This window comes from Megalopta genalis, chromosome 1 (genome assembly GCF_051020955.1).
Source record: "Megalopta genalis isolate 19385.01 chromosome 1, iyMegGena1_principal, whole genome shotgun sequence".
Lineage (NCBI taxonomy): Eukaryota > Metazoa > Arthropoda > Insecta > Hymenoptera > Halictidae > Megalopta > Megalopta genalis.
Genome location: NC_135013.1, coordinates 33,836,418 through 33,861,089, shown reverse-complemented (window position 1 = coordinate 33,861,089; position 24,672 = coordinate 33,836,418). Strand labels below are relative to the sequence as shown.

Sequence of the window (24,672 nt, the reverse complement as noted above, 5' to 3'; positions counted from 1 at the left end):
CATTCCTGCCGTCGTCGTCCTACCAGCGACGATAGAAGTCCCGACGCCGCCTTTATTTGCAAGCAATTTGCGCCGCGCGGATCCGGCTGCAAAAAATCTGAAAATAATGCCGCCGTATTAATCATATCCCTCCGCCCTTATCCTTCTTCGTTCGCCGCTTCTGTTCTCTCCCCGCCGACGACCGCAGAGCGGTCTGTTCCTCCTCGTCCGTGCGCGCCGCGCCGACATACTTACGCGCCTTACGCCCCCCGTCCTCGCGTATTTACGACCAAAAAACTCCGTATCCGTGCGCTGTCCGGGCCGCGGAATTTAGTGCACTGTTTATTGCGGCTTCATGCGAGACTCTTGCACAGTTCCTCGTTGCGTCCCGACGATCCTCGCTCGTCTCATTGCGCCGCCTTTATTCGCCTCGCGTCGGCCGCCTCTTCGTTTCGCACGCTCCCGGCTCCGTCGAACTTTTCGCGTTCTCTTCAACGAGCTCGCCGCCCATATGCATGGCCGACGAAATCGTTTGCATCCACGTGCAAATTCTTGCGACGACGTATTCGCCGCTGAGACGCGCGACCTTTCCGTTTCTATCTCGTTGAACAATTCGCAATTAATTTCAGGGAATTTTTGAACCACCGTGTATGTGCGTGTGCGTGTCTTCGGAAACGATATATTTGCGGCGAAGAATCTTTCTGAAGAATCTTGCAAATCTACGTACAATTTATAAAATTATGTTGGTCTGCGCGTACAATCTTTACGTACAGTCTTTACGTACAATCTGTAAAATTACATTTGCCGATAAACACGAATTCTCTTCTACCAAGGTGATCGCATCGACGAGCTATAATTTTTCACCTACCAGTTAAATAAAGGTGTCATTCCAGGATTTTAAAGTGATTTTGAAATTTCTTAGTCGCGCGGTTGCGAAGCGTATTCTCCGAATTCGATGGGAATTTATGCGAAGAAATCGTCGTGGCTGAGATCAAGAATAACGCGCGCCACGCGACCAGTTGCTGTGCCTTTATTTTCGAGGACAATTAAAACTTTCTATCCGTCGAATTAAGACGTTGAATCTCCCTATTCATTCATTTTCTTTATTTATGAATTAAGAAATTTAACGCGTCTTGTCGGAGAAATATGAACTGAAACTATGTCCGAAAACGTATGAAAGGCGGAACAACTGGTCACTCAATAGTAACCGGCAATTACTCTGTACCTTGAAGAAGTAAAATATCGGCAGTGTCGTCATCTGCAAGCCATAGGCCTAATTTGAACAAAATACGAACGAACGACGACGGATTTCACCGGCGTCGGGGACAGCAAATTCTCCCTAATTTTCGTTCAGCTTTCAAGCAAAACTGGGCAATTTGGAAGGAGCGCGATTATTCGAGCCTCGCGGCTCGTTTTTATAATTACCGATCGTGAAAACAGAGTACAAGGCCCGATTAATCGCGTCTCCTTCTCCCAAATCGTGCATTTTCGCTGTCCAAGTCGACGGAAAATTAAGGAGAATTTGGAGCACCGCGTTTATTTCTCGATGACGAGTCGTCGAGGCGCGAACAAAGTCGCGAGAACAATGAACGAAAGAACGTCCGTTCGATCGGTCACCGACGACGCGGACGGCGTGGGAGGGGAACGGGGTGGTCTCCGCGAACAGGGTTGAATTCCCGGAAAGCCGTCGGTAACCTGATTTCGCCGTGACGGTTAACCGTACGGTTAAAAGGAGGGTGCGTATTTACACGAGAGGCCGGGAATCACGGGGAACGAAATCGCATTCTGTTTACCAGCCAGTCGAGGTGATAATGCGACGCTCAGGACTTCTTTGGCTTCTTGGCGGGCTCGAGGCCGCTTCCGTACTCGGAGGTGTTGAGCATCCTGACGTTCTTCAACGAGCGGCTCTTCGGCTGTTGTTCGCGCGCAGCCCGCTGCCGCTTGCCGGGCACCCCGTCGTCGGGCCTGGAAATCGCACAGGGCTTAATCGTCGCGTTAGCCCGAACCCGCAATTTTCGGTAATTCGACGTAAACGACATGTGGCGAGGACAGACAGCGCGGTAATCGAAAATCGGCAAAAAGCCGCGCGCTCGCCGGCCTCGCCTTCGGTGCACGGCCGAATAACACCGGCTCGAGGGAATTCGGGCAACTGCCGTGCCGAATTCCACTCGTCCCGTGCCTTTTTCTTTCCGTCGATCCGTATCATTCGCTCCGTATTCATTCACGGGATCTCCTTCCATTCGCCGCCGAACACACCGGGATCGCCGCGGCGGCCAACGTCATCGCGCGAAGTCCCTTCGATGCATTTGAATAGTTTCTGCTCGGCGCGATTCGGCGCGATCGACGCTCTTTACGTGAGATATAAGCAGATTATAAGCAGAAAAAGATACGTGATTTTGAGATATTTTGGAATCTTGGAGATATCTCGAAAATACAGGGTGTCCCAAAAATGTCTCGCAATCCGAAAGTAGCGGGTTCCTCAGTTTATTTGAAGCAACTTTTTCCTTTACAAAAATTTTCTCCGAGGCACCGTTAACGAGTTATCAACGAAAAACAGTGACCAATGAGAGGCGAGCTCGGCTGGCGCGAGGCGACCGAGCCAATGAGCGGAACCGGGCTTCGTGCGCCAGTTGGCTGGGCCGCCTCGCGTCAGCCGTACTCGATTCTTATTGGTCACTGTTTTTCGTTGATAACTCGTTAACGGTGCCTCGGAGAACATTTTTGTAAAGGAAGAAGCTGCTTCAAATGATCCGAGGAACCCGCCATTTCCGGATTGCGAGACATTTTTGGGATATCTTGTATATTGGAGATACAGTAATGTCTCCCTTATCGACGCTTAGATTGCGCACGAAAATGGACAATTTGGGAAGAGGAGATGCGATTATTCGAGCTTTGCGGTTTGTTTTTATGGTCAGGAATTGTCAACCATTATAAAAACGAGCTGCAAGGCTCGAATAATCGTATCTGCTCTTCCCAAATTGTCCATTTTTTGTGCACAATCTGAGCGTCAGTAAGGGAGACATTACTGTATCTCGCAGCGAATAATATATCTGGATAATGCGATTCCATCTTTAAATGGCCATACCATCTTAGGGCATCGGGATAAATTCATTTTCACCAACTTCGATTTAGTATATGCTAGTTTTCGAATACACCGTATAAAAGAAACTTCGATTCAGATGCATCGAACGTCCTATCATTTTATGCGGTTGTCCTCCGGAGATCGTCCAAGGTTAAGAGATCCATCGGAGTCCCAGGATCGGGGAACAAGATAAGGTAAACGGTGTCCACATGCACTCAATCGTTATATCGATGTCCTGGCTCGTTCATGCAGGCACACGTGCAAAAATGGAAACCATAATCGCGACCACGGAGGTCTTCCAGAAATCAAAAGGAGGGAAAGGTCCATCGGAATCCCAGGATCGGGAAACAAGATAAGGTAAACGGTGTCCACATGCACTCAATCGCTATATTCATGTCCTGATTCGTTCACACAGGCACGCGTGCAAAAGCAGCAACCATAATCGTAAGCACAGAGGTCTTTTAGAGATAAAAGGAAGGGAAAGAATCCATCGAAATCCCAGGATCGGGGAACAAAGTGAACAAAACAGTGTCCAAACAATGTCCACATGCACTCAATCTCTAAATTCATATTCTGGCTCGCTCGCGCAGGCGCGCGTGCGAAGATAGAAACCATAATCGCGACCGCACAGGTCTCCCAGAGAGATCAAAAGAAGGAAGAGGTCCATCGGAGATTCCCAGGATCGGGGAACAAAATAAAGTAAACAACGATGCAAACGGTGTCCAAACGTGTCCACGCGCACCCGAACGACTACATTCGCGTTCTGGATCGTTCGTGCGTCCACGCGCGCAAAAAAACAGCAGCCATAATCGCAAGCACAGAGAGGTCTTTTAGAGATCAAAGGAAGGCAAAGGGTCCACCGGAGTGGCGGGATCGGGGAGCAGAGTGGAGGAAACGTTGTGCAGACTTGTCCACACGGGCACTCGCGTAGCATCCGTGTTCTCCCGCGCGTGTTTGCACGCGCGCACACATACACACAGAGCCAGAGAGAGAGAGAGAGACGGGAAACAGGCGTAATCGCACCCACAGAGGCGTACACCGCGGGTCTCTCGATCCATTGGACCGTCAGCTCGGTGCCCGCCTTTCACCCATTAAAACGGACTTGTTCTCTCGCTACGGGCGGAGGGCGCCCGTCGGGTACCCGTTTCTGCGCGCCGAAAGCACGCCCATTCAAATCGCATTAAACAAGTTAATGCCGAATGCCGGGCCGCGGGCGAGGAACCGGCCCGCGAACCGAGTGTCGATCAGCCTTTTGATCGGCAGCGTTCATTAGCGGCCTAATGAATAGCTGTTTGAAATAAGACCGCGGAGACCCGGCGTTGCTCTAGTCGACGAAATTATAAGGCAACCAGCCGTCGGCATTTCGGATTCCGACAATGTTGTTAGGCGGAATGTTTTCTTTTTTTTCAGCGATTTTCGCGGTGGCGAGCAGCCGGTTAGCAGCGATTCGGTCTCTCTCTCCCTTTTGCCGCGAGAAACACTGGAAAAAGCATTCTGCCCGACGACGATTCGTGTTGTGCTTGCGTCAGTGTCGCGCGGAACTGGATCGTTAATTGGAGACGCGGAGTATCTGTGCGAATGGAAATTAGCGACGTTTAACCTTTTAGGTACGGCTGAATTCTGCGCGAGGCTATCTCTCTGGACGGCAGAGTCTGATATGTACTGTACAGAGTGTCTGTATATTCTGTCTGTATATTGTTAACACTTTATCGTCCGGTCGTGGTTGAGGCTGCCACTCAGTAAGGACTGGCTTAGTCGCGCGCGCATTTGCTCCCAGTACCGGCTAAATTTTCGCTATTCATTGTGTTGTGCTTATTCCTTTAAAAATAATAATAAATAATAATTATTATTATAATTATAATTCATAAGGATATGGGGAGGTCAGCATACAGGAGGTCAGCTACTAACAAAACAGTAAAGAAGCGAAAACCGTCGATAGCTAAAAGTCGATTAATAGGCTATCGGTCGATAAGCATTGGCAATCGAAGAGCCGATTAATAGGCTAGCGATCGATAAACATTGGCAATCGAAAAGCCGATAAATAGGCTAGCGGTCGATAAAGTGTTAAGATACAGTTATATTGTTAGCAATTATATTGTTAAGATCAGTCTGTATATTGTAAATCGATGCGAAGACAAAAGAAGTGTGAAACAATGCATACGAAGACGATTATTTGAGTCAGAAGATGACCGAGTGAGCTACTAGAGTAAGCCACTATAGTGGCGCGTCGTTCAGAGAGATGACATCCGCGGAAGCCACTATAGTGGCGCGTCGTGCCTAAAAGGTTAAATAAACGGTCCCGGTTCGTGTGAATTGTTGTTCAACGCAGGTGCAATAGGACCTGCTTCTGCTCGGCCAGAAGCGGCGTTCGAGCAAAGCCTGTTGCTTTCTAAGCCGGACGAATGCGGAGGATAGGATAGCGGAGCTGATTACCGCGGGATGACCAATTGGCATTAGGTTGTTCTCGCGCATAATTAACCCTTAACGGTCCAATGCCGCCATATGCGCGGCAGAAATCAATGATGAAACCGTAAAATCTGGCAGGAAACGTTAGAAAAATAGGCACGATTGTTTCGATGAAAATATATCAACGAAGTTTTGTTTAAAAAACGAATATCTCTTCTCTATATTTGATAGAAAAATTTTCAGTAAAAAATTTCTCTTCGTCTGAAAAAGAGTCTGGACTTGGCAGTGTGTAAACCGGAAATAGTTTCGGTCCCCTAAGGGTTAATTTTGTATTAACCGAATGAGGCGTGTTAAATATTTTCAGTCTTTTACTTCGATTATTTTGCAACACAAAAAAATTTAATACGTCTCAGTCGATAAATATAAATATAAATTATGAAAGAAAACCAAGAGCACAGCAATTGCAATGGACCGCACAGTAACCGGCTCCGCTACCCTATGGCAATTCTAGTAGCACGATTACGTCTATTGCACTACAACATTACGATCGATCGCGGTCTCAAGATTCAACGTAATTCGTTTCTTGGCGCGAAACCGCTGCAACGTTATAAATCGATACGAAATCTGAAGATTAAATTCTCCGGGCTCCTAGACTATTTAAATCATTTATACGCAATCCAAAGTGCCAGATACGCATGTTCGTCCGCAGAGGGAGGAGGGGGTGAAGAATGCAGGAAATTTTCGACGAGCGAAGGAGCCGAAGGAAAGAAACGGTGGTGCGCGCCGAGTGCAAAGCCGAAGAGAAGCAAGAAGCCTAATTCATCGGAACGCGTCGCCGATGAAAAAGCATCGGCTTCGCAGCGAGGAGCAGGCGGCGAAGAGAAAATCAGCTCGGTTTGTGCACGAGATTTCGACGAAGGGAGATAGCATAAGAGGGGAACAGCATAGACAGAGCAAGACAGAGAGAGAGAGAGAGAGAGAGAGAGAGAGAGAGAGAGAGAGAGAGAACAAGAGCAAGAGTGAGAGAGAGAAGAGAGGGAGTGAAGGGAGGCTCGTGCTCGTCCCGTGGTTTCCGTAAATGGCGCAGCCAGGGCCGGAAGCAGCGGTCGCATCAGTCTGTTTAATAGCCGTATTGTATAATTATGAACAATGGCGAGATGGAGCGAGAGAGCCGCGGGGCGAGGCCGAGTGGTCGGAGAGAGAACAGGAGAAGCCTGGAGAAGGGCAGAAGCCAGCCGAATGCCATGTGAAATGCATACCCGGCGAGATAGAGAGAGAGAGAGAGAGAGAGAGAGAGAGAGAAAGAGAGAGAGGGAGAGAGAGAGAAAGATAGAGAGACAGAATAAGGGGAGAAAGAGAGAGGACAGGAGCGAGAGACAAGGGGGGAAACGGAGCGAGATGGCGAACAAACGAGGATGAGCACGACGAGAGACGAGAGCCGTATGGCTTATGGCTGCCAGCCACCGTACACGAACGTCCGCCCGTTCGTCGTACATGACGAATGACACAAAGCGACAGTTTTGACGTATCTGGCCTCTCTAGGAGCCACCGGAGAGCTGTCCCGCGCGCCGCTCTCTCTCTCTCTCTCTCTCTCTCTCTGCGTGTGCGTTACGTGGCGTGCGTTCTCCACGTGGTTGCGTCCGCCAGTTACCGTGAACCGAGGGAAACCGAGGGAAGCCGGGGTGGTGGTGTAGGGAAGGGAGAAATCGGGCCGCATCGCGGTTAACACGGCAAGCCACGCATGAATCCGTCATTAATACTGCGAGCACAGCCGCACGTCTCCGCGATACTCTCTCAAACGGTCGCGAACCGGTCGGCCGAACCGTCCTCGACGTCCTCGGGACCTCATGGCTTCCGGCCAGCCAGCCACGATCCTCTTCTGTCCCTTCATCGATCCGAAATACCGAACCACTCACCGCTCGTTCGCCAGTTGATTCCTGTGCTGCTGTTGCTGCGGATCGCCCTCCTTCTCCCGCAGCTTCTTCGCGATCCCGCCGATCCGCTGAGGTGTCTCCCTGAGAGCGAAACTCTTCGCGTAATGGCCCAAGTGGAGCTCCTTCCGGTTGAACGCCTCCCGCATGTTGCGGGGGTAGCTCGAGTAGAAACGCATCCAGGAAATGTACGCTGTAAACGAAACGACGTTGTTCTTATTTTTTTTTTGGAGAACTCTGCGCGAGCGAAAGAACGATTAAGAGCTCGGAGGGCTGATCTGTTCGATGCATGGGGCGGAGGAAATAGTTTTGTTGGAGATAAGGGCGAGCGCAGCAATAAAATTATATATAATAATTTTATTATCTCCAACAAAATAGCGAGATATTTATATTACTTATATATATAATATATATAATATAAGTAATATAAATATAAATATATAAATAATAAATATAGGTAATAAAATATATATAAAAATGAATTTTATCTCGTAATACATCGCGGCAAGTCTGAATAAATGCAATATTAACGATACAGTAATGTCTCTCTAATTGACGCTCAGATTGACCACAAAAATGGACAATTTGGGAAGAGCAGATACGATTATTCGAGCCTTGCGGTTCGTTTTTTACAGTTACGAATTGGCAACAATTATAAGAACGAGGGCTCAAATAATCGTATCTCTTATTCCCAAATTGTCCATTTTCGTACACAATCTGAGCGTCAATTAGGGAGACATTACTGTATCAGTAATATAGCATTTATTCGGACTTGCCGCGATTTTTATTACGCACGTTGCAATTAACTCTCCGACGCCGCTTTTTCCATGCGACGCGATACGCCACACGGTATTCAAAGTGTCGCTCAAAAACTAGCAATACTATTCGCAGCAAAAAATTTGAAAATATAGTTCGAACATTCTGGAACATCGTTTCCTTCACTAGAACTCGATATCTCGCTTGCAAATGTGTCAAATTAATTGTTAACTTCACTCGCTCAGGACTCACAAAAATGTGGGCCGTTTTAAGAGGTTCGTCCAGAAACGTCTCCCAAAAGAATTTCTCTAATTCCAACGGTTGATCGAGAAGAAACTGAAAACAAATCATTTCCGGCTTCGATCGAGACTCGATCGATTGCGTGGCATTCCCAAATCGCTTAATATTGCACGAACGAACGGCGCGCATCTTCTAAATTGGACGCTCGAAACTTCTCGTTAAAAAATTGAAAAGATATAATTGCAGTGGCTGTAGCTTATTGCTTCTTTCTTTATTTTTTTTTCATTCTCGTGGAGCGCCGTACCGGCCGCGCCGCGTAAATGAGGCCACGTGCGCTCCGCCGTAACGCAACCATAATCACTGGCTGCGTGTTAGGCAGCGCGCCCTTATTAATCGTGGTTCCATTAAGTTCCACGGGGCCTGGGCGCCGCGATTCTATGGGGCGGCGTGCCCCCGGCCGGGCTATTAAGAGGCATTAACGGGGGTCGAGTCAAGTGCTGTGGCTAATAGTCACCCCCTTATGCTCGCCGCAGCGTTCTCTTCTAGGTAGCCTCTCGGCTCGCTCGCTCGGTCGTCGCGGGGGTGAGAACCTTGGGGGTTCCCCGATCCTGAGAGAACTTGACATGTGCCAGTGTTACTGTCATTCCGTGCGAAAAATCTACCGTGAAGTGCCCCGCTTTCTGCCCGCTCTTTTGACGGATGAAGCTACTCGAACGTGGCCCCACCCCTCCGCGCACGTTCGGTATCCAACTTTTGAAAGCTACAATTATCGATGTCTGAGAGCGAGTCGACGCGGAAAGGAAAACCGTTCCGAGTGTTCTCGGCCTCGTTACGCCTCGTAGCTTCACCCCTCGGGATCGCTACGGCGAAAAACAAAAGCCGCAGGTCGTACGCGTAAATCATCGATGGACGTCGTCGTTTTACGTAACTATTCGTTCGCTTTTAATAAGCCGTGACTTTCGGTCTTTGTACTGTTAGATCGCTGGCTGGCGGTCGATGGGATCAGACTGTTCTAAGTAGCTTTGCACAGAGTTATCTTTAGCTCGAGAAACTAAGAAATTGTCTATACATTGTGGATAAATGTAATTGGAGGGGTAAATATGTTGTACCCAAATTTTTTAAATGATTCGAGCAAGAAAGCTCTTGCTTGCAGTAAAAGCCTAATTTCATTATTCTTATAATATATTTTATCTATAACAGCTATAATATTTTATCTATATTTTATATATAACAATCTAATATGTTTTACACGTTATAATGTAATATATTTTATACATTGTAATCTAATATATTTTATAGATTATAGTGCAATATATTTTATTCATTATAATGTAATATATTTTATACATTGTAATGTAATATATTTTATAAATTATAGTGCAATATATTTTATTCATTATAATGTAATATATTTTATAAATTATATAGTGCAATATATTTTATTCATTATAATCTCTAATATATTTTATGCATTATGATCTACTGTACTTTATAAATTATAATGTAATATATTTTATTCATTATAACGTAATATATTTTATACAGTATAATTTAATGTACTTTATAAGTCATAACGTAGTATATTTTATTCATTATAATGAAATATATTTTATACATTATAATGCAATATATTTTACTCATTATAATCTAATATATTTTATACATTATGATCTAATGTATTCTATAAATTATAATGTGATACATTTTATACATTATAATCTAATATATTTTATAAATTACAATGCAATATATTTTATCCATTATAACGTAATACATTTTATACACTGGTTCGTTGCCAAAGGTTCAACGAGTAAAAAGAAAAGGCAGAGTTTTCGAGGTCGTGGACCATTGTCGGGGATACCTAAACGCCCTTAATTCCGATAATTCACGCGGCAGACCTTATGACCCGACATTTTCCGGCTGGATTTCCGTCTGCCTTCCATCCCGAGGCCGTCTCCTCCTTGCGGAAAGAAACTCGCGGCGATCTTTCCCCGGTGTGTCCCGGCGTCGACGACGCCGTCTCAAAAGGGAGAAATGTTTTTCTCCATTTAGCACATAAATCAGCGACGCGGGGTGGTGGTGTATCTCTCCGCGAGAACGCGGAGCGAGGCGACGCCGAGGGGGGTGCAAGAGAGTGGGTCGCGTGGGGCGGCATTGTTCCTAAGTGATGTAACTGCGTCTTATTGTATTTGTATCCTGTATCGCATTGTTAAGAGTCTCTCGCCACAAAGCGTAAGTGGTTTTAGCGGAAGCCACATTCAGTGGTTGGATTGTGTCGGCCACCCCCTCGGAGGGTGTATAACCGGTGTACACTATGTTCGATCTAACCCGAGCCGAGGCCGATTCTCACCGAAAACGTTCCTCCGTTCGCGAATTATACCCCCTCGAGAGTCGAAATTGCGACGAGGATTTTTTAAAGCTAATGGTTTATTCGCGCTGATCGTTTATTTTTTAAATAGAACAACGATTTTATCGGTCCGTTGCCGATGCTTAATATGTTCAATAGGTTGACCGGCTTTTGAAATTCATTTTTAATAAGTCGAAACCGAATGTTCTGGGATTTTTACAGTGCGAAACAATCGAACTTAATATTTGTTATGGGGAATTTTACTTGCACTGCGAATTGTTCAATAACTGCATCGATTAGCGCCCCTTTGTCGTTAATAAATTCCTATAAGAGAGAAAGAGAATTTATATTTATCGTGCCAATTGTATTTATAATTGCCAACGATTGATAACAAAAAAATTGGATTTCATTTCTAATTATTATTATTATTATTATTGAGAACATTTATTATTATTAGTATTAGAGTTAGTATTAGTATTAGTTGTATTATTTTATTATTAGTTATTATATTATTTTATATATATATTATATTATTATTATTAGTTTTATTATTAGTAGAGTCTGGCACGTTGTTCTAGTGCAAATAGTTCAGCATTAAACTAAATGTATAAAATATACAATAATAATAATAATAATAATAATATAATAATAACTTTTGTTTTCTGCCGAGAAGCTAGCAAGAAAATTCTAGCCTAGTTGCAGCTAGGAAGACAACAGCGCGACCGAAGAGAAATTCCAAGAGAAATTAAATACTGAACAATACCGAATAATACTAACAATGCTAAAATTAAAACTCGAACGACCGCGACACGAGCAGCTTCGATAAATTGCCACCGAAATCGGAGGCCCTGTTTGGGCAGCTCAAGTAGGTTCAGACACCCCGTATACGAGCCGAGTGGACGGGTCTCTTAGGTCAGCGGTAGGGGTCGAAGACCAGGGGGTTGTTCCATAGAGTTGCGTCCGCTATTGAGGGCCGTTCGGATCTATTGGGGTGATAATGTTACGAATTAGCGAGATTTCCACTTCCCCGCACCGTGGCCCGCCCCTCCGTCGGTCAGGAATTAAATAAATTCTTGGGGGTGGGAAGAGGGGAAATTATGTGGCTGTGTAGTAGAGAGTCCCATAGTGTCTCGACGGAACCTACCTATCCGACGCGATCTTTGTGTTAACAAATCTTGCGGGTGCCGTATATCGATTCCAATATCTTATCCATCTTTCTTTTCCCCGATCGCCTCGATTCCCGCGCGGTGTACACAGCTTCCCCCCCAACGGGAGGGGAGGAGGGCGAGAGAGCGCGGCCGAATCGCGCCCGGGCGACAATTAATCTATCAATCACCCGGAGCACGTAGAGGAACGGTCAAGTGGTTAACTGTGTACCGTCACTCAAATCTGGAGCGGCTAAGCGCTCAAAAACCGTGGCTAACCTTCGTGTAAAGCCACCCCTGACGCGGGACAACCCGCGGAACTCCGGAACCTCTTAGAAAGATTTATGGTCTTTATTTTACGTTTCGAGAATGGATCGGATCTTTCTCGAAAATAAAAATCGCCTGCCGCTTCCTCTCTCTCTTGCTCTCTCTCTCTTTCTCTAGCTTTCTGGTGCTCTGTCTCTCGCGCTCTCTTTCGCTCTCTAGCGCTTTACCTCTCGCTCTCTTTCGCTCTCTCGCGCTCTGTCTCTCGCTCTCTTTCGCTCTGTCTCTTGCGCTCTCTCTCTCACACTTCTCTTTTATTTCTCTCTCACTCTCTCTCTCTTTTAAGCTCTCTCTCCCTCGCGCTCTTTCTCTCTTTTAAGCTCTCTCTCCCTCGCGCTCTCTCCTCTCGCGCTCTCCTCTCGCGCTCTGTCTCTCTCTCTCTCTCTCTCTCTCTCTCTCTCTCTCTCTCTCTCTGCGATGATTCCTGAGACCGAAGGTTTCCTCCGAGTGGTCCCAGCCAATTCCGTCGAACGAATAAAATCATCTGGCCCGGCTAATCACGAATAGATAGAACGAACGTTACAGGGGACTACTACTCTCCCCTAGAGTGGAACGATCGTGTCCTAATGGATTTATTATTGCAGCAAATAAATTCGGTGGCCGAACGACCCTAATAGGGCGGCCGTGGCACACGGGCAAACAAGATCATCCTTCCTCGTCCATAGAGTATGTAAATATCGGAGCGGCGGACGAGAACCGAGACACAGAGTGAAGGCTCTCGAACGCGAGCGTATGGGGGTTACTTTATATGCGAGTGGGGTGGCCCGCTGGAATTGGCTTACCGCTACTACCACCCCCCCGAAGTCAGCTCGCTTTCGTTCCGATCCAACTGAATCGGAATGGGCGCCGCTCCCTCATCCTTCGCTAAATTTCATGAGTACTTTGTGTTTCAACGGGAGAGCTGCCGCTCGGAATCGCGTTAACCGGAAGACCGTAAAGCCGATCCGGCTTTCTATTAAACCGCTGCCTCGCTAGCCCGGCCGTTGTTACATCGAGCACCGCGTGATTTTCATGCCATCCCCCTTTTCATCGGCAACGTATCGACGGCGGTTCGATTTTTTTCTTCCCCCCTCTCGCTCTCTCCGGCGAGAGAGAGTCCGGCATTTTTATATGTATTCGCGCCGCGAGTTTTGCGATTCTATCGGCGGACGATCCGCGATCGGAAAGAGGAGCGTCGTCGGTCCTTCGGACTCGGAGTCCCGCTTTTTAGGGGGAGGGGAGGGACGTTCAGTTTCGGGCGTTCATTCTTCGGCGGGAATTAATTTGGATTAATCCTTAGGGGATCAAAACTATTTATTTCTCGTCTATCGGCGCCTCGCCCTCGTATCCCCCGCGATTCCTCGGCCTACACCCCTGGCGACACCCTTTTCGATCGTCGGCGTTTCGGGATCGTCGCTCGCGAGATTTTTAATCGACCACGAATTTAACCCTTTGCACTCGAAGATGTTTCAACTGTAAATCTGAAGTAATTTTTCCGACTTATAGTATTTTTATTTTACACGACAACGTGCGTTTTATGCGTATGAAATCGACTATTGCGACTCGCGCAACGGTTACGCTCTTAACGATCTTTTTAGATCTAAGCTTTGCCGATGTAAATATTATTTTAGAACGTGACATCGTGAATTTTAATGGTGCTGCAGAGTCACCAATCGAGTGCAAAGGGTTAATTCAACTGAACCCTTAGGGGACCAAAATTATTTATTTCCACTGCCAAGTCCAGACTGTTTTTCAGACGAAGAGAAATTTTTTACTGGAAATTTTTGTATCGAATATAGAGAAGAGATATTCGTGTTTTTAATAAAACTTCGTTGATATATTTTCATCGAAACAATCGTGCCTATTCTTCCGATGTTTCCTGCCAGATTTTACGGTTCTATCGATTTCTGCCGCGTGTGTGACGGCATTAGACCGTTAAGGGTTAATTCGGATACAATTATATATATATCATATTATTATATATTATTATATTATTATTATTATATATTGTTATATTATTATATTATTATTATTATATATTATATATTATTATATTATTATTATTATATATTATACAAATTAGAGGGCAAGTGTCAGGATTTACGCCGAAAGCTTCGATTTTTGACACTGTTTTCCGTCTGATCGCGCTTTTAAAATTTAAATCTTGCATTCAATGTCGATATTTGTATTTATTAAAGACACAAACATAACCCTCGTTTTGTACACTGATAAAAATTCGCTCGTTTCCAGCTTCAAATGCAGCGAAATCTGCCACGAAATAAAACGTGGTGGAATGAAAATGCGACCGAGAATGCAAAAACAACCGACACAAAAATACCAGCTGCAAAATTATGAAACAATCGGGAGAATAAAATCGCGCGAATCGAAGGAAAGTCTTCGTTCGAAGATCTTTCGAACGAACTATGCCCGAGGAGTATAATTCGCGGATAACCAATAACATCGAGGCACGATTAAATCGCACTTACCCTTCACCGCCCTGCCGCGAAGCTTCGATTCCTCGAGCACCAACGTCTCGAACTCGTTCTGCAACGCTATCGCCGCACCATGAGCGGAGCTGTGCTTGCACAGGGGAGTCAGAAGATTGCCGAGCACGTCGTCCATGCTCTCCTGTTTGATTCGAATGCGCCTGGACTCGAGCATCCGGACGAACTCGATCTCCGGCGGGGTCAGGAAGATCGTCGCCGTTCCGGAGGAACCGGCTCGCGCCGTTCTGCCGATTCGGTGCACGTAATCCGTCGCTGAAATCGGACCCGTGTACTGCACCACGTCGTCCACCTTCGGCAGGTCCAATCCCCTCGCCGCCACGTCCTGGGAAAACAGAAATAATCCGCGTTGCGTCACGACCCGATCGACTCGAACGCGTGAATTCTTGCGACGATTCTAACCGATGTGCTGAAGCTCTTTGACACTGCGTTCATGATACTTTGTTCAAAAAATTTCCTTTAATTTGTCATGCTATTGTAACACGGGGGCTTGCTCCCGCCGATCAAATAAATATAATAATAATTATTATTATTATACTAATAAGTATAAGACTAATAATAATAATAATTTGCTATACTATTGTAACACAGGGACTTGATCCCGCTGATCAAATAAATATAATAATTATTATTATTATTATACTACTATGTATAAGACTAATAATAATAATAATAATTATTATATTAATATATATAAGACTAATAATAATAGTTATTATTATTATATTAATATGTATAAGACTAATAATAATAATTATTATATTATTATTATTATTTTATTTTCAATTTAGATTCCTAACTTGAATTTCTGCAAAGTAAGTCATTGCTAAATAAATAATTAAATTATAATAATAAAGATAAAATAAATGATTAAATTATATTGAGATTCAATGTTCTGTCTCCCTGGCACGATCCAGAGAGATCTATTTCGAGATCTCAAATGTTCCATCCAACGAGGAAATAGTTGCACATCGATCTGCAACAGGCACGAAATGATTGCGAGATGTGTCGAATTTGTTTTAGAATTTCCTAGCGTCTTCTAATCGACGAACCTTTTTCATTACGCGTCCGTTATCGCTGCTTGTCTTCGACTATCGCGATCGGACCGTGCATCGAATCGACTATCGATCTATCGAATTAACTCCTAGCAGAGTCGGTCAATGTCCCCGTAAGAATTCCATCCGGCGAAGAAGGAACGTATCGACAAAAACGTCCAAATCGACTCCCGTTTCGAAAAAGTCGTCTTTTCATAAAACGATCGACACGAACTAGTTCTCGATCGACGATTTCATCCGCGATCGACGCACAGGTTTTTCATAAAACGATCGACACGAACTAGTTCTCGATCGACGATTTCATCCGCGATCGACGCACAGGTTCGCCGTGCAAAAGCGCGTTCATTCTGATCGTCGAGCGGAGAGCGTGCGCGCGCGATCCAGCCAGGTACAAATGTCTTACAAACCGCGTCGATTTCTCGTTTTGTACAAAGGTGAATGCGCGCGGCTGGCAGCGGGCGCCCGCTGCGGGACCCCAACGGCGAACGTTTGAGCACGGCCCTGATTTCCTTGCGTTCGGTTAACCAATGATTTACCGAACCGAGCACATCGAGGTTCTGCTTGACGGCCCTGGAGACTAATCCCGGACCACCAGTGGGGGGGCGGCGTCCTGGCCCCGAAAATTCTTTCGCGGCACGATACGGACGCGTCTCGACTTCTATGTTTCCTTTTCGTCGCCTCGGTTCTTTCCTTTTTTCTTTTCTTTTTATTGAATTAATTCGACGCCGGTCTACGACGCCAAGGTCCGGGCGCCGAGCGCGAGGGAGCACCGGACGTAGAAACGAATATCGACGGGGCGACGCGCATTCTTTCGCCGAGCGCGCGCGCGCGCCGAATTGCATCCTCGACGCGGTCCTAAGTGACACAAGCGACGAGCCAGCGTTGTACAACGAAGACGCGGTATGACAATTGTTTTTAATAATAAATAGGTTATATTGTTGCTCTTTAGTGCCATAAAAAATTCAAAGCTTTATTCTTTACTCCTACGAAGGAATCTTGAAATATCGAAGCCGATTCACTGCACCTTCTAAAACGCAATAATTTCTTTAAAACTGGACTAAGTGACTTCAATTTCTTTTTTTTTTTTTTTTAGATGATAGGGGGACTAGTCTAGCGGACAATGACCATACAAGCTCGGATAAAAAAGTTAAAAAAGCTTTTCAGCTTCTTATCTTTTCATTTCTTATCCCCAGTAATGGCAAAATTAAAAAGCGTCATTTAAATCTAATCTAATCTAATACAGTGGTCTCTCCATCGCCTAAAAAAAATTCAAGTCACTTATAATCCAGCTTTAAAAAAGCTACTACGTTTTAGAAGGTGTACGAACTCTTTTATGGGCCACTGTATCCATGTAATCCATGTAATCCATGCGGAACATGATTTATTGTAACAACCAATGGGGATCTAATCTAGCTTTGTACGCAAGTAATCGTTTTATTTTCTCAACGTTCATGTCCTCGCTGTTGTCTCGCCCTTTTTAGATGGTAATACGCAATAGCAATCTTTAACGGCTCGTAATTCAATCCTTGATTGATCGTGCTGGAACAACAACTTGCCTGCACTACCGAATGTAGCTGCACAGATTTCAGAAGCAGCATCGTTGCACAAGTTGCGGCACGTCCTCCTTAGAACGATTCGAAACTACTTTATCGAACGTATACCCCATGTATGTACCCTAGGTGTCCCAAAAATGTCTCGTAAACCGGAGAAATGAGAAGTTCCTGGGATCGTTTGAAGTAACTTTTTCCTTAGCGAAAATGCAACCCGTGGCTTCGTTTACGAATTATTAACGAAAAACACTGACCAATGAGAGGCGAGCCCACCTAGCGCTTCGCAGCCGAGCCAATGAGCGCACGAAGCCCAGTTCCGCTCGGCCGCCTTGCGCCAGCGTATCTCGCCTCTCATTGGTCACTCTTTTTCGTTAATAACTCGTAAACAAAGCCGTGGATTGCATTTTCGCCAAGGACAAACTTACTTCAAATTACCTCAGGAACCTACCATTCTCGGATTGCGAGACATTTTTGGGACATCCTGTAGAATATCGAGGGCCATTTCGCCGAGCGGTTACACGCGCGATAATGCTCTCGACGCATGGATATACATATAAATACGCGAATTCGAAGCGTACCGATCGATTCGTTCGATCCTATTCTGTCGGGCGAGAACGATCGAAGGAGAGATCTCTAATACGAAGATCGCGAAGCCGAACGCGATCGAGGCGCAGAAGGCGCGATGGACCGTCTCGATCACCGGGCGCGTCTCGGAATCGCCCGGCGATAATTTCCAGGGTATAATGGATCGTCGACTAGGAGCAGGCCCGATTAGGATTTACCGAAAAAGATCGCTCGATAATGCCCCGGCCAACGTCGGGCAACGCCTACGCGTGTTTCTTGCGGTACAAGCAGCGCAGTTGCCACCGGCGCGATATAATGTAACGAAAACAGGGACGAGGAGCGATCGATGGCAGCGATTAAGACAAACGATCGTTTAGGGGAGAGAGGCCGCGATCGTGGCCCGGAGGATCGAGAACGGATCGTCCGCTCAAAACATCTCACTCGGGCCATAGATCACCCCGTGGATCCGGATCCACCACCGCTGAGAGCCGCGGAACATTCCATCCGCGGGGGCTCCACGTGAGTTTTCAACGTGGAAATTAATAACGCTGCCATAGAATTCTCCGGCGCAAGTGACGCCAGTGAAATGTGGCCGGCTGCCATCGTTGCTCATGCAACCGAAGAGACGATGATCTCGCCGCCGCGCCGAAATTTCACCGAAACTTTATCTCGGCCGCTCGGAATCACGTCGGAGAACATTTCTCTCTCTCCTCGGCGATCGTAAACTTTCGATTATTCTTCGATCGCTTTCGAAACGACTTCCTTCGACATCGCTCGTTGGATCCGACGCGAACAGCGCCGGGAATATGAATTTAGACGGATCGTTCTGCGGATCGAAACGCGGATCTTCTGTGGATCGCCTACGATCGCGTAGATCCGAGAAAAGCCTAGAAAAACTGAGAAAAGTTAACTCTTTGCACTCGAAGCCGTTTCAACTCGAAATCTAAATCTATATTTTCGTTTCATTTAAATCGCCGCATTTGAAGCAACGGAAGCAATTGAAGCAACGATTACGCTTCGCGCAATTGTTTAAATATTAAAACAAATTCGATGATGCTAAAATTATTTTGTAACGCGACAAGACAATATTTAACGGCGTCTTGGAGTCGGCACTCAATTGCAAAGGGTTGAATAATCCACACCGAATGCAGTAACTTCGATGTTAACGTCTTCTTTCGCTTTCGTAGAATCGCGCGAACAATTGGAGAAGCGTTCGCCGATTTCGAGGAAGCTCCGCGCGGCGCCTGAAATTCCGGCTGAACTTTCGATTGAATATTTTCACGGGACCTGCGGAAGCGGTCGTTAATATTTCTCGAGGAAGACTCTACGCGAGAATAAATAACGCGATTAGATCGAAGACCGTGATAACGATGATATAATTAACGCGCCGGCCGAACGCTGACTGCGACGTTGGAACATTTAACTTCGTCCGGGGCGCAGCAAAGGTGGCCGAAAGGTGGCCGAAAGAGCTCGGTAGTTCGATTTTAATCTTTGAATCTCCTCGATTCGACGTGGGCCGTTCGGAACGCTCCTCGCGTGTCCCTTAATCCGGCCATTCAGGGAACAGGTTGGCAATTAAACGGGCATCGGCGAAACAGGAAAACCCACGGCGAGTCACCGTGAAACACGTGTCAGATCGACGGCGCCGGTTCGCCTGATTAAAACGAATTAATCCTCCCCGTGGGCAAAGGTGTCACTCGTTGCGTGTCGCCGAGCATGAATTTTCGACCGGGGCCCGGATATTATTCCTGCGGCCGCGGCGCTGGCATGCGAGCCTCGCGTTAAACCGGCCGGGAAGCGATAATGTTAATAACAATCGGTTTAATCATCGCTATTATTGAATCTCCCGGGAGCGGTTATCTCGCGGCGTGATCGACCGCTTTCGCCGTTGCTAGAGCCCCGCGATCGCCGGCTATCGTTTCGCTGGATCGCGCGAGCACTCGAATTTCGTTCCTTCCGTAATTAAGTAATTACGGAGATCCGACATTTTTGTCAGCAAATGGCGTGGAAAGTACGCGAACCGCGCGACTAGAATTACGATCATTCGAGGAAGCGGATTTTTAGAGACTGTTGATCGTCGCCGATGAAAACCGGAATTAGGATGCTCAGATTTCACACGATGATCGAGCGCCTTCCGATCCTATATAGATCGCCGTATTCGACGCGCGAAGAAGGATCGACGAAAGTGCAACTAAATGGTCGAGATTCTTCGAGCGCTAGGACTTTTTTCAAATTAAACGGGGACGTGGAAATTCGACGCAGCGATTAGGCTTCTAGGATATAAAAATCCGAACGAGACTCGGGTAACGCGGAGGTAGCAGTGAAATAAATTTTGAACGGAACGGGAACCTCAATTAGGCTAGATCGCGAGGTCTGAGCCGGCGCGGCGCGGCACGGCGCTCGATCGGTTTCAGGGTAATTAGCAAACGAAAGAGAGCGGTTCTTGCGTAATTGCACGATGCAGGAAGCGGTCTGCTTTCATGCGGACGTGCACCAAAATTAGAGTAGGATCGCGAGAAGCTAGTTGCAAGGCCCGGAGGCGTTGCCCGGCGGGATTCCTCCGGTTGGTAGCGGTATCGTTATTGTTAAGCATTCGCTATTTTACAAGTAGAAAACAATTAAAGAAGGGGGCCGGCGCATAACGGGCGAGCAATCATAATTATACTCGTTACGAAGGCCTCATGCGCGCGCATAATTTTTAACCTCCGGACGCAGCGTGGGTCCAGAGATATTAAATTCCGCCCTGAAAGAATAAGCCACGGGGTAATTTACTGCTCAGGGAGTGCCGTCGGCTATCCCCGGCTTTTCTTCTGTTCTTTCCTTCTCTTTGGCCTCTCTCTCCTCTCCTCTCTCCGCTCCGGCCTGCTCTGCTCTGCTCTGCTCTGCTCTGCCCCGCGCACCAGGCCCCTTCATACTAATTCCTGCTCTCGAGCGAACAGTGTCATCGCTTTCATGCGGCGTTACACGATCCTCTCTCGCCCGCCCCCGCGACAACAATTGAACAACGGATTTCGTCCGCGGAAAAAGCTCACCGTGCAGAGGAGCACGCCGCTTCTCGCCTGCCGGAACGTTTTGAACACCTCCGTGCGATCCTTCTGCGTCATGCTGCCGTGAAGCTTGAAGAACTCGACGTCCACCAGAGGATCGGAGTCCTCGTCCTCGTCGTCGACCGGTTTGCCCAGCACCGACGACAGAATTTCCGTGTGATAATCGACCATGTCCTGCGTCGCCATGAACACCAGCATCTTGTGCTGGCCGTGGCTCTGCAAAATACACGCGGACATCCTTTATTCAACTACCGAAACTTCAAAAAAAAACCATTCAGGGAGCATGTCTAGACAATTATTTCGAGAACTGTAATTTGTGGGAATTTTCTTCTCAAGAAATTGAAATGCATTTTGTTCAAACAACTATCTCTATATTCGACAAGTTCTAGTAATTTTTCTGTGGCGAAATCTTGAGAAATAAATTAGCAACAGTCTCTCTACCAAGAGACTACATATAATATTTAGGTATTTTTTTTATGAAACTGAACAGTCTCTTTCCTCGAACAACTGTCTCGTCTAAAAGCGTATATTATAATAATATAATAATATAATAATATTGAATAAACTGTAGCAATTTTGCTAGAAAAGAAAACTGCAAAAAGCTCCTTTTCTCAAGATTTTGCAACAACAACAAAATGACTACGCAACTTGCGCAGCATACGAACTTTTAAATGACATACTCCTCTCCGTGAGAGTCCATTTATTTTCTCCGGAGAATTTCCCACAGATCACGTTTCTTTCACAAAACGGTTGAAGGAAGCAACGTTGTTTACCTGGCACTTGCCGGCGATGTAAGCGCTTAGGGTGACCATCCTCAGCTTAGGCGGCGTGACAATGTAAGTTTGCGTCACGCTTTGAGGAACCACCAGATCCTCGTTGACCCCGCTGGTCGCGTCGCCGATCAGCTTCAAATTTTCCTGCGCGGCGTCCACGAACACTGGTTTAACCATCGTGAGGCCAGCTAATTTCTCCACGGCCTGTGTCAAGGTAGCCGAAAGCAGGATCGTCTGCCTCCTAGATTGATTATCAACAACCCCTGCGTCTTCATGGTCGTCGTCGTCATCGTTATTTGGTAAAATCTTTTCTTGAGCGAATTTTTTCACTTTAATAAACGGTTCGTCGTCATTGGAATCGTCTTCGCTGCTGGAATGATATTTTTGTCTTTGATTAACAGGTTCGTTAGCGTCGTATTCAGCTTCAGATTCATCTTCTATCTCTCGCGAGGTGTCTAACTTCCGGTCCATGTCCTCGACCTCGTCCTCCGTGAACACTTTCTTCGTATTCTGTCGGAGCATCTTCATCGCGTCGTAATCCGTGTTCTCGTTCGGTGTGGACACCTTTAGAGCACTTACTATTCTGGAAGAATCGTTAATTTCACCCTCTGCGACCCTATTCTCTCAAATTTGAATGAAATGCGTGGTTAAATAATTATAGAACGACGATCGAAAAATCTTTCGACGCGAAAATATAGGGGATTATAAAAATCAGGTTTAAAAAGTGTCAATGAAAATTTGATGATTGAAAGGATTCAGGATTAAGTGATCGTGTGACGCTAATTTCGGAGAGCACGTACCCCGATATATCTTTCTCGTAGCCCATGTCGAACATTCGATCGGCCTCGTCCAAAACGAAATACTTGACATTCCCCAGCTTCAAGGCAGCGGTTCTTTGAATATGGTCTAACAATCTGCCAGGTGTGCCTACCAAGATATTGCATCCCCTTCTCAGCCTAGCTTTCTCTGCTTTCCTCTTTTCACCCCCTGCCAAATATCCTGGCACGATCCACGTGAATGGCTAAAATTGTAGGAAAAATTATTGAACTGTCATTCCGCATCCCTGATGCGTCAAACACTGCATTAGACTCACTTTGATTAATTTCAAGAAGCACTCGTATGTTTGTAGAGCCAATTCCCTGGTTGGCACAACTATGAGAGCTTTCATGCCACTGCTTCTACTTAATTTGGGCCTGGCCTTCTGCAAGAATTCTACTATAGGTAGAGCATAGGCTAGGGTCTTCCCAGACCCTGTTTGCGACCTGACTAAAATGTCTTTGCCGGAGAGTATTCGAGGAATTGTTTTCTGCTGTACTATAGTCATCTCTGTGATGTCCATATTTTGCTTCAAGTTAGAAATTGTGAAGGGATGGATATTTAAGTCTTCGAAAGTTGTTCCCGTGAAGACCGGCTCATTTATTGGCTTCACGAGCCTTTGACCGATATTTGGTATCTCTGGATTGTGACCGAAGAGGGAAGACACTTTCCCAATGGTCTTATGAAAAGCATTTGCACCTTTCTCATCGGCGTTTTTCTTTTTCTTCTTCTTCTCTTTGTCTTTCTTTTTAACGCCTATTTCTTCTGTTGTGGACAAAGACTTTTGGGATTCCTCTAATTTAGACTTCTTCTTTGGAACCACATCTTCATTTGTATCCACCTTTTGCGACGATCTCAAGAAAATAACTTCAGCATTTTTAGATTCATCTTGCTTAGAAAATATGCTAGAGAGAGACTTCTTTGTTTCTGTGTCTCTAACGGGCCTTTTCCTTGCTAATATCGTTTTACCAAAGTTTTCCTTTGTAACTTTAGTAAAGGATATAACAGGTGTTTCGTGCGTCTCGCTATCATTATTGGATGATGGCTTATTCGAGTCTTCATCTTTGCTATTCACACTTGAAGATGCTTTAATTACTTTCTGGTCAGGCTTTTTCTGTTCAATGCCTCCAGATGATATTTCAAACGTTACTTTCTTTTGAACTTTATTCCCTTTTACCAAAGTCTGTTTAGCAAAAGCGCTTCCTTTCAACTTGTTAGCAACAATGGTAGATAAGGACTTCTGTTTAAGACGCTTCTGAGAGACAGCAGGTATTGTACTCACAGATTTAGGTTGCACTTTACTTTTAACTATAGCTTTGCTGTTACGAGTCTTATTATTTTGTGCTTTCATTAATTTAAGAATAGACTCATCGTTGTTCTGGGTGCTCTGTGTAAAAAGAGTCAAGAATGATGGACTTTTGTAAATCTGTAAAACTGTTAAGAGTGCAGGAATACAACCCCACAAATTTTTGCAACACCGCGTACTTCACAAGAACCCGACTTAAACGTACTCGAGCCACAGTAGCACATGCACTACCGAGGTGGCTAATAATGAAAGAAGACAGACGAGAAGAAGAAAGACACTATACAGTGGTATTCGTACCACAATTCACTTTCAATAGATATCAAAATTAACGCAGACATAAATCAAAATGGAGTCAAAAGCCCGCCATAAGGAAAAGGGTCCTCTCGCATATTTTTGGAACAGAATGATTTCGTAAAAATCAACAGGAAAGCAATATCGAGCAAGCGTAACAATCGTAAATCCTATATTATTCTTGCATGCACTTGTCTCATAGTTTTCATAGAAAAACATCCATACAAAGTATGTTCACCCATCGAAACGTCACTTACCATGTGCAGAGCAGGCTCCGCGGAGATGTTCAAAGAAATATCCATGTCTTGCACAGTCATCGTTCAGCCAATACTTCCCATGCTTCACAGCCACCTGTTTTCTCAATCGGAACACTGTTCCGGCACAGACTCGAACGAATCGATCGTAAATACCGAAAGAATCACGAGAACTAACCTACAAGCACATGTATTAATCGCGCGCTGCCACCGAACTGCCTCGGCCGGTGGCGCGCATGCGCAGCCGAAAGCGCGCTGGTTTCGAGGCTAATATTGAAACTGCACGCGTTTGCCTTCCAATTAACAATTGCAAAAACGCGGTA

At 45.8% G+C, this 24,672-nt stretch overlaps 1 protein-coding gene across 1 annotated transcript; it reads right to left on the bottom strand.

The window, feature by feature from the left end:
* Positions 1-642: 642 nt before the first annotated feature.
* On the bottom strand, positions 643-24,588 carry LOC117217965 (ATP-dependent DNA helicase DDX31). The gene is made up of 8 exons (XM_033465911.2): positions 24,353-24,588; positions 22,776-23,885; positions 22,483-22,703; positions 21,683-22,265; positions 20,895-21,125; positions 14,676-15,018; positions 7,384-7,591; positions 643-1,944 (listed from the first exon to the last, which is right to left on the bottom strand). The coding sequence occupies exons 1-8, from the start codon at positions 24,410-24,412 to the stop codon at positions 1,800-1,802; spliced, it is 2,901 nt and encodes a 966-aa protein (XP_033321802.2). The 5' UTR covers positions 24,413-24,588; the 3' UTR covers positions 643-1,799.
* Positions 24,589-24,672: the final 84 nt, after the last annotated feature.